Here is a 10,918-nt window from a genome sequence, read left to right on the forward strand (position 1 = left end):
AATTTGGATACTATTGTTCCTGCCAATGCCAAAAAACTTCTCCCAGGTCTTGGAGACAACCAGCTAATTCTACCTCATCCTAACCATGAGCTCTGTAGAATCTCTGTCCCTGACACAAAGAAGGTAAATAAAGTCAGTTATAGATTTCACAAATATCTTGTACACCGGTCTGTAATTTTTAATTAGAATCAACTATCAGACACTGCACCTTTGAAGTCTTCAAGCATAACAATGTTTAACAGTGACTTTATTAGGTGAATGCTTGAAAGTATTCAACATTAAATTCAATTTACTTCACATGTTTGCAAACACATCATTAGCAATTCTTAACTATTTCAAACCAACTAATTTGAAGTACAGAAGGCTTGTTTTCAAATAACTCTTTTGAGGTGACACGAAGACTGAAAGAAGCCTATGACTTGAGTCCTGGTCTCTAGCCAACAATCACTATATCATCACTGGTGAACTCATATGAGGGAACTTCTAGGTTGAGAGGTGCAGGCCCCTTCCTGATCCTGCCAGATGCATCATAGTGTGACCCATGGCAAGGGCAGTAATAACCACCAAAATCTCCTGCATTTGCAATGGGTACACAACCAAGATGAGTGCAAACACCTATCAAGATAATCCATTCAGGTTTCTTTACTCGTTCTAAATCATGCTGTGGGTCCCTCAACTGGGACACTTCAACTGCAGCTTCCTGGTCAATCTCCTTCTTGGTTCTATGGCGCACAAACAGGGGTTTGCCTCTCCATTTGAAAGCCATGTTCTTGCCCTCTGGAATATCGGATAACTTGATTTCAATTTTCGACATGGCCAACACATCAGCAGAAGCACTCATGCTGGAAACAAACTGAGAGACGACATTCTTGGCAGCATACGCAACACCCACAGTAGTTGTTGCAGTTATCAAATAGGAGAAACCTCTTCTAGCCTCACTGCTCTCTTTTGAAGACTTTGTACTATCTAACACTTCAGCACGACGATAGTCAGAGAAGTCAGGCACTTTGATGTCCGTATGGGAATAACGAACAGAAGCAGGGACTGCAAGATAAACAGAAGGTTAAAAAACACAATTAGATATGGACTCTGAAAGGGGTATACATCAGGAAATGGAACTTTATGGATTCACAAGCAAAAATCAAATTATAAAAATGTGAAATACGGCACTCACTGGTCTCAGAAATGGTCAAGTTGGCAATGCCAGCGTATAAAATACTGAAAACAAAATGAAGTCAACCACTACCTATCATATTGGTATGAAATCATTAGATAATAGGTATAATTGTGTTCTCCTGATTGAACACTGCAATTCAGAATTCATAACAATTCGGTGTATCAAGTTAAAAAAGTTAAATAGCACTGTAAACAGCAATATTTTAAGCCCCCCAAAATTCAATCTAAGACATAAATATCACCCATATTTTCTGGATTAGAGGAGACCCTAAAACTCATCTAGTCCACTCATTAAACTGATGTGTGATCAACTTATTAAACCAAATGTCTAACTTTATTTTCCTATCTACCTGCTCTCTGAAAGAACTGCTAAAAATTCATAAAACACTAATTATAAGATAATAAACATTCTGTAAACAGTATAACTTTAGTTGCAGAAAACTTAGAGATTTCTATTCTAGATTTTGGGGTATAAATTCAAGTAAAACCACCAATGGGTAGAAAAGGATATCCTTATCAGGATACGTAGCTATCAAAATCAAATGGAATCTCCAAAACAACCAATTATTTCAATTTAATATAAAAAAAAAGAGCAAAGTTTTCATGTATCCGGCTCTTCAGTGAAGGGCAATAACATCTATAAGACTAGGGGCATTATCTTACTTTTTTTTTTACTGCTGAGGATCTCTCAGCTGGGACACTACCACTGCAGGCCATAAAAAGGCCAGATGTTTACATCAAATGAATATTAAATAAACAAATAATTCCTGTTTATGCAGTATTCTGGATGCAAGCAGTTTATTTTTTGAAAAAACAGGTATGTCCTTCTGTCCCATACCATTTTTAACCGTCTGACAAAAAATTAACTTACAGTATCACTTTTAAGTATGTTTCAGGAAGTAAATCTCTTTGTAAACTCTATACTCATTTAAGGAAATCTGCTACAGGTTTTCTTTTTAGAAAAGGGGACACAAAAAATTCCTTACTTTTAGAAAATGTTTCCAAAAGAAATACGAACTTTTAAAATGCATTTTCATATAAGTTGCAATTCTACTTGACCTACTAGGCTGTCTCATCCTAACATACTTCCTTGAGCAGTCAAACATTACAATAATACATTTCACATGGTTCTCAAGGTCAGTAATTTTATGGAAGCCTAAGTATTCATAGACAATGGGGAAACCTATTAAAAGCACTCTATGTACTTTTCTAACTCACTCAACATTTTCTGTAGGGGACCAGGACACAAGTAGTGACTACTTCAGATTCACAACTATGGCAAAGTGACATATCACATACTACCCTACTAAAGTATGAATTACTTTCCCTTAGCACTGTCTGGGATTACACAGGAAAGATGTGTATCATACTTAAAAGATGAAGAAACCAAAGTTCATACTTGTACGTTAAAAGCCCTATTTACAACCCTTCCACACAAGGAAATGTACAGGGACACTAAATAGAATGGCTTTGTCACTATCATCCAGAGATTTCGTGGCAAAAGAAATCCAGTTGTCTACTCCCATTCTATTTAGTAGGTTACACTTTATACTGAGCTCCACCATCAAGAACATAAACTGCCATATTGCAAAAATCATTCTCTAAATAATTTATATGAATTGTATTAGGTGTGACTTAGTAGCAAAAATGCTAGCCAGATTTAGCTCTAAACTAAAATAAAATCAGATACTTATAGAAACATCATCTAGAAATGGAGAAAACTTAAGGCATTATAACAAACTAGGGTTTTTTGGTTTGTTTTGTTTTGTTTAAGGTGAGCTCTAATGTGTCCCAACTCAGGGATCTTCTCCTGACCCAACCAACCCTTCCCACATCCTCTACTAACCATCTTTCCACAAACCATCTATACAGGAGATTTTAATACGAATTTAAGCTTCAGGCTGAAGGCATGATTACAGAAAAGAGGTTTGCCTTATGTTTCTACTTGACCACTTCTTGGAGAAGTCAGGTAAGCCCCTGATTTTTAGAAGAAACTCTTTAGCTATTTGACAAATTCCAAGATACTATTCACCTTTGTTACTGAAATTTTCTCCTCCCTTAGTGTTTCTCACCTCAAGGTCCAAAGAACTGGCTTGGGCAACTTCTCTAAAACCCACTGGTGCCTGCTAAAAAAAAACTGCCACTTTATTCATTCACAAACACTCTGCACCAACTATATGCAAAACCTGAGACTGTGGAAGATAGAAAAATAAAGGAGATATTCTCTACACATTGAAGCTCAAGGTCAGAGGAATCACCAATAAATGCAATAGAATGGAAAGTGTTAATGTGCTATAAAACGTAAAGGAATCAGCAAAGGTAAAATTTTATTGACCTGATCCCGAGTTGAGATTGAAAGGATGCGTAAGACTTGGAAATGTGGAAAACTGAGTGGGAGACCATTTAAAATAAAGAGAAAAGGGCGAATGAAGGCAGAATAAAGAGGGTGGGGGCAACCTGGTGTAGGGCAAGGGTCACCAATACAACTGTCAATGAGGCCAGGCAGGTAGCAAAATGAATCAAGTAGACCCGATGAGGGCTGTGATGAACTGGAAAAGCACTTGCTCCGATTAAGGGTGCAGCCAATGCACAGCACACTAGACATGGAACTAGAGCCCAGTGCTGCCAACTTTCAACATTTCCAGAGACGCCAGAAATAATCTGTTTTTTAAAACTATGCAAGTTGGGCAGACCTCAGGCACCTGGCTCACAAGGTGCCAATTCAGGATCTCCAAACAGAGCATAAAAAGAAAAACAGAAAACAAGGCACCAAAGATAAACTAGGCTCTGCTGACGGAGGATGTAAAACACACTCCTGGTGAAAGCTTATAGCTAAATCAGTCTTTCAAATCCACGCACTATCACGTACACAACGTGTATCCTTGTGCAAGTCAATTCACCTCTTGTAGTCTGTTTTCTCATCTGTAAAATGGGAGTATCATCGACCTCCGCCGGTTGCTCTTCTTGAGGATGAAATTCATTACGGTGTGAAAACCCTTTGGCCCAGTGCCTGAAAACACTGCTGATACTCTGCAGTGCAGTCTACACTATAAACGACCTTGCGGCTCGTTTCTTTTTCTTCGGATCTGCGGTGGTGACACGGGAAGACACTAAAGGATGGGAGGTAGCAAGCGGGACAACTTTTCAAATATTAAAAGCAATTCCTATTTTTTGAGAATTTATAAAGTGCCCCCAGAATGTGTTAATGGCTTAACGTATAATTTTTCCATCTGAACCTTACGATATAACCTAGGAAATTGGTATAATCATTAATCCATTTCACTGGTGAGGGCGTTTAGGAATTTGCCCAAAGGCAAACGACCTGTAAGCTGCAAAATCTCTTGTCAGACTTTGCTAGAAGCAGTCGGACTCCATAGTTCTTGAACTTAACCGACGAAGTAGAAAATTTAGCCTGTGGTTGGGAAGCCTATACACAACCACAGAGGCCCAGAATGTCAGAGATGGAGGTCACCTGAGACGGCCCAACGGAGCAACGCCCCCGCACAGGTGAGGACACCGAGGCCCGGGGAGGTACAGAGACCTGCCCAAGGTCGACCCAGCCCGGCAGGCAACCCCATCCACAAACAGGGCTCCGCTCCATCTTCCGGCAGACCCCCCGCCCTTCTCGGCTGCTCCCTGGGTCCAGGGTCGGAGGGAGCAAGAAAAGAGGGACCCCTCAACCCCCGGTCGTTCCCCTCAGCCCGGCTCACCATTGAGGCCCACGGAGGCGACCAAAGGCCGGGCCGCGGCCTGGCCACTCAGCGACTCCCGGCACAGAAAGGACCGCTTCACATCCAGTACTGGCGACTCCGAAGTGGCGGGCACCGCGGCCTGCACCAGGGGCCGCAGCGCGCCCGCCACGCTGCGGGACGTGGCCGACAGGACGGGCGCAAACGGGCCCGAGCGAACTGCGACCGACAACATGGCGACAGCAGCTCCAAAACCCAAGCCGGTCACAGGGACAACCAACCTCCCGCGGCGCAGGCGCGAAGAGGCGCTGAAGGCGCGGGACCCGTGACGTCAGCGCGACGGCAGAAGAGGAGCCCCGCCCCCACACAGGGCGGGGCGAGCCTGGAGCGCCGCAGAGTCAGAGGCGGTGCGAGGCCGGGTAGGTAGGAGGGCGTGGTGCCTCCTGTGTTAGCCCCGGGTGTCTAGCGGCCTGAATTCAGGGATCTGCCCCAAGAAAGGGGGCAGTGGAGGCCCCCAGGAATGTCCCATGGGTCGATTTTGCGTCCGTTAGGGCAAAAGCCTCATTTATGGGAACCTAGGGATAAGAATAAGTTGTCATAATAGTTTAAATAGGGATAATAATAGTTCTTAACATGTGTGCAAATGTTTATATATATACCCAACCATATATGTAAAATAGGGTTGGGTATACATAGAAAACCCAGAGCAGAACTTAATATGTAGTAATTACTATGTGTTTACTATAATGATTATTATCATTATCTAACTAAAACCTTAAAAGCATTTTTAAAAGTCCAGAGACTTATGTGCAAAGCTTAATAATGATGATGATGGTGGTGGCTTATGTTTATTAAGCGTTTACTCTGCATTAGATTTTGTGCTTTACTTCATTCTTTCATTTATAATCAAGATCCCTATAGCTACTATTTTACCAGTGAGGAAACAGAAGTTTAGAGGAATTATGTGCCCAGGACAGGGTAACCCAGTAAGCTCTGAAGTGGGGAAATCTGTCTTCTTAGTCTGTGCTCTTACCTATTGTCACAGTTTCCCTAAGTGAGATTTCAGGGGATGCAGAGATATGTCCCTAAATCAGTTTCTATCACATGGTGAGAATGTTATTCCCCTTTTACTTCTCTTTAAATTCTTCTGATTACACCAATGAGAAAGTCCCAGTTTGGTGTTAGTATACCTTTAATTCTTCTCAAGACTTACTAAATCTCTCCTTTAATAGAATAGGTCTTAAATTCAAAGCCGTTAGGTAGTTGAATCTAGAGAGGATTTAATAATAGTTTATTTTCGTGGTATACATTTTCTAACCATACTGATTTTCCAAAGACTGTAGTGAGATAAAATTTGTTTTACATTTATTTAGTCAAAAGTGAGTTAATTTAAATATTAAGTAAATATTCATACAAGCAGTGCACAGATTTGGCAGAGTTGTGATGGTGGTGGGTGTATGAACCAATGAAGTTTCTCTGTGCGCTTGCATGAGCTCTGTGACCTAGGCAAGTTTCCTAACCCCTCTATGCCTCAGTTTCCTCACCTAAAATGGAGATGGTGATGATACCGTCTGTGAGGAATAAATGTATTAACATGTATAAAGCACCCAAGGGGCCTGGCGCATACTAAGCTCCAGGTTAGGGTTTGCTGGTATTGTTTTTATCTGACATATCATCTACCTACTCTGAGAAGCCTTCATTTGATTCCTGATGACTCAATGATATTCCTCTCTAGGCCCACAGCACACTGACCACTTCTGCCTGGACCCTCCTCAGGGCCTGGGTCTTGGCCTTGCTTATTGCCCCAGGGACTGTGTTGTACTCTCAGGATTGGAACTGGCCTCTTCAGGGGCCACCCTGGCTCGGCTAGCCACAGGGAGGGCACTGGGTTCACCCCAGCAACAACCCGAATGATAAAAGCAGACCCTTTCAGAGAAGCTAGTACATGCCATGTACAGTGGGAGTGCTTTACATAAAATAACACACTTAATATCACAACAGCCCTCTGAGGTGGGTAAGAGTAAGTGAAGGATGAATGGTGAAAAAGGGAAGGAGCTTTATAAGGTGAGCAGAGTAGGAATTGTTATCACTAGACTCTCAGGGTTCAATCCCAGTTCTGCTATTCACAAGCTATATCCTAAGATGATATATATATATAACCTCTGTGTATGCCTCAGTTCTTCTATAAAATGAGAATAATAATAGTATCTACCCCCAAAAGGGTTATTTTAAGGATTAGATGGATTAATATATATAAAATGAGTAGAAACGGTGCCTGGCAAGCACTATGTAAATGTCCATAATAATAATAAAAATAACTCTTTAAATTTTCTAGATGAAGAAACTGAGATTCAGAGAAGACAAATGACTTGCCCAAAGACACATCATATTTTTTTCAGTTTTATTGAGATATGATTGACATATAACATGTGTAAGTTTAAGGAGTACAACTTGTTGATTTGATACACTTACATGTTGCAACATGACTACCACCACTATAGCAAGCTAATATCTAAATCACCTCATATAATTATTACCATATCTTTTGTGGTAAGAACACTTAATATCTACTCTCTTAGCAACTTTCAGGTGTATAATATATAATATTATTAACTATAATCATCATGCTGTACATTAGATCCCCAGAACTGGTTCATCCTATAACTAGAAGTCTGTACTCTTTGACCAACATCTCCCCATTTCCATAAATCCCCAGCCCCTGCTAGCCACCACTCTACTGTTTCTATGAGTTCTGTTTCTTTAGGTTCCACATAAAGTGAGCTCATACAGTGTTTGTCTTTCTCTATCTGAATTATTTCACTGAGTATCACACCTTCGAGGTTCATCCAGGTTGTCCCAAATTGTAGGAGTTCCTTCTTTCTCATGGCTGAATAATATTCCATTGTGTATTTGTACCACATCTTCTTTATCCATTCACCCATTGACAGGCACTTAGATTGTTTCCATATCTTGACTAGTGTGAATAACGCTGAATGAACATGATACAGTTCATGATCATTCCAGTGTTGAATGAACATGATACAGTTCATGATCATTCCAGTGTTATACAGAAACTCAAGATACAGTTTTCATTTCTTTTCGATATATACCCGGGAGTGGGATTCCTGGATGATATGGTAGTTCTATTTTTTATTTATTGCCAAATCTCCATACATGTTTTCCATAGTTGCTGCACAAATTTACATTCCCATCAAGAGTGCACAGGTTTCCCTTTTCTCCACATCTTCACCAACACTTACGTCTTGTCTTTTTGATGACAGCCATTTTAACTGTGACATCTCATTGTAGTATTGATATGCATTTCCCTGACTATTAGTGATGTCAAACACGTTTTCATGTACTTGTTGACCATTTGTGAGTCTTCTTTGAAAAAATGTCTATTCAGAACCTCTGCCCATTTTTAATTGGGTTGTTTATTTTATTACTCTTGAGTTGTATGAGTTCTTCATATATTTTGTATATTAATCTCCTATCAGATATATGATTTGCAAATGTTTTATCCCATTCTGATGGTGTTTTTGCTATGCAAAAACTTTTTAGTTTGACATAGTCTCACTTGTTAATTTTGCTTTTGTTGCTTTCAGTGTCATAGCTGAAAAATTGTTGCCAAGACCAATGTCAAGGAACTTTTTCTCTATGTTTTCTCCTAGGACTTTTATGGGTTTTGTTTCTATGTTTAAGTCTTTAGCCCATTTTGAGTTAATTTTTGTGAGTGGTCTAAGATAGGAGTCCAATTTCATTTTACTCCATGTGGTTATCCAGTTTTTCCAACACCATATATTGAAGACACTATCCTTTCTCTCATTTAGTATTCTCAACTCCCTTGTCAAATATTAGTTGACTGTATAGGCCAGGGTTTATTTCTTGGCTCTCAATTCTGTTTCAGTCATCTTAAATTTCCTAAGACTTGTTTAGTGACCTTTTATATGATCTAAGCTGAAGAATGTTCCATGTGCACTTGAGAAGAATGTATATTCTCCTGCTGTTGGATGGAGTGTTCTATATATGTCTGTTAGGTTCTTTTGGTCTAAAGTTTTGTTCAAGTCCAACATCTCCTTGTTGTTTATCTGTCTGTTTTTCAATCTATCCATTGTTGAAAAAGAAGTATTGAATTCCCCTACTATTATTGTATTATTGTCTATCTCTCCCTTTAGATCTGTTAGTTTTGCTTAATATATTTTATTGCTCTGATGCTGGCTGCATATATATTTATGATTGTTATATTTTCTTGATGAATTGACCCCTTTATTATTATATAATGACCTTTTTGTCTCTTGTTACCATTTTTGGCTCAAAGTCTATTTTGTCGGTATTAAGTATAGACACCCCTTCTCTCTTTTGGTTCCCATTTTCATGGAATATCTTTTTCCATCCCTTCATTTGAGCCTATGTGTACCTTTTAGCTGAAGTGAGCCTCTAGTGGGCAGCATATATTTGGACCTTGTTTTTGCTGTTGTTGTTGTTAACCCATCCAGCCACTCTATGTCTTTTGATTGAGGAATTCAATCCATTTACATTTTGAGTAATTATTGATAGGTAAGAACTTACTAACATCATTTTATTAATTGTTTTCTATCTGTTTTATAGTTCCCTTATTCCTTTCTTCTGTCTTGCTGCCTTCCTTTTTGAACTGATGGTTTTCTGTAGTGTTATCTCCTGATTACCTTCTCTTTATCTTGTGTGAATTTGCTGTGGTTTTTGCTTTGCGGTTACCATGGGGCATATATATATATATATATATATATATATATATATATATTTATTTATTTATTATTATTATTATTATTATTATTTTGTGGTACACGGGCCTCTCACTGTTGTGGCCTCTCCCGTTGTGGAGCACAGGCTCTGGACGCACAGGCTCAGCGGCCATGGCTCACGGGCTTAGCTGCTCCGCAGCATGTAGGATCTTCCTGGACCGGGACACAAACCCGTGTCCCGTGCATCAGCAGGTGGACTCTCACCCACTGCACCACCAGGGAAGCCCTATTTATTTATTTATTTATTTATTTATTTATTTATAAAATACAGTCAATTTTATGCTTGTAACAATTTAACTTCAATCGCATACAAAAGCTCTACCCTTTTACTCTTCCCTTTTATGTTTTTGATGCCACAATTTGAATCTTTTTTTTGGGGGGTGGGGGTACGTGGACCTCTCACTGTTGTGGCCTCTCTCGTTGCAGAGCACAGGCTCTGGACGCACAGGCTCAGCGGCCATGGCTCACGCGCCTAGCCGCTCCGCAGCATGAGGGATCTTCCCGGACCGGGACACGAACCCGTGTCCCCTGCATCGGCAGGTGGACTCTCAACCACTGCGCCACCAGGGAAGCCCTGCATCTTTTTATACTGTGTATCCATTAACAAATTATTGTAGCTATAGCTGGGTTTTTTTTATACTTTTGTTTTTTAACTTTTGTAGAAAGTGGTTAACAAACCACCATATTACAGTTTAGAGTGTTCTTTTTTTGGGGGGTTATGTTATTTTTAAAATAAATTTATTTATTTATTTATTTTGGCTGTTATGGGTCTTCCTTGCTGTGCACAGGCTTTCTCTAGTTGTGGCGAGTGGGGGCTACTGTTTGTTGTGGTGTGTGGGCTTCTCATTGCAGTGGCTTCTCTTGTTGCAGAGCACAGGCTCTAGGTGTGCGGGCTTCAGTTGTTGTGGCTCACAGGCGCTAGAGTGCAGGCTCAGTAGTTGTGGTGCATGGCCTTAGTTGCTCTGCAGCATGTGGCATCTTCCCGGACCAGGGATCAAACCCATGTCCTCTGCATTGGCAGGCGGGTTCTTAACTGCTGTGCCACTGGGGAAGTCCCAGTTTAGAGTATTCTGAATCTGACTATATTCAGACTATATACTTACCTTTACCAATGTGTTGTATGTTTTCACGTTACAAGTTAGCATCCTTTCATTTCAGCTTGAAGAACTTCTTTCAGCATTTCTTGTAGGGCAGGTCTAGTGGGAATAAATTTCTTCATCTTTTGTTTATCAGGGAAAGCCTTTATCTCACCTTCATTTCTGAAGGACAACT

At 40.2% G+C, this 10,918-nt stretch overlaps 1 protein-coding gene across 1 annotated transcript; it reads right to left on the bottom strand.

The window, feature by feature from the left end:
- Window positions 1-230: 230 nt before the first annotated feature.
- On the bottom strand, window positions 231-5,148 carry UQCRFS1 (ubiquinol-cytochrome c reductase, Rieske iron-sulfur polypeptide 1). Its single transcript, XM_081216183.1, has 2 exons — window positions 4,887-5,148; window positions 231-1,044 (listed from the first exon to the last, which is right to left on the bottom strand). The coding sequence occupies exons 1-2, from the start codon at window positions 5,098-5,100 to the stop codon at window positions 434-436; spliced, it is 825 nt and encodes a 274-aa protein (XP_081072309.1). The 5' UTR covers window positions 5,101-5,148; the 3' UTR covers window positions 231-433.
- Between the last annotated feature and the right edge of the window lie 5,770 nt (window positions 5,149-10,918).

The sequence above is a fragment of the Mesoplodon bidens genome (genome assembly GCF_964165515.1).
Source record: "Mesoplodon bidens genome assembly, chromosome: 18".
Classification (NCBI taxonomy): Eukaryota; Metazoa; Chordata; class Mammalia; order Artiodactyla; family Ziphiidae; genus Mesoplodon; species Mesoplodon bidens.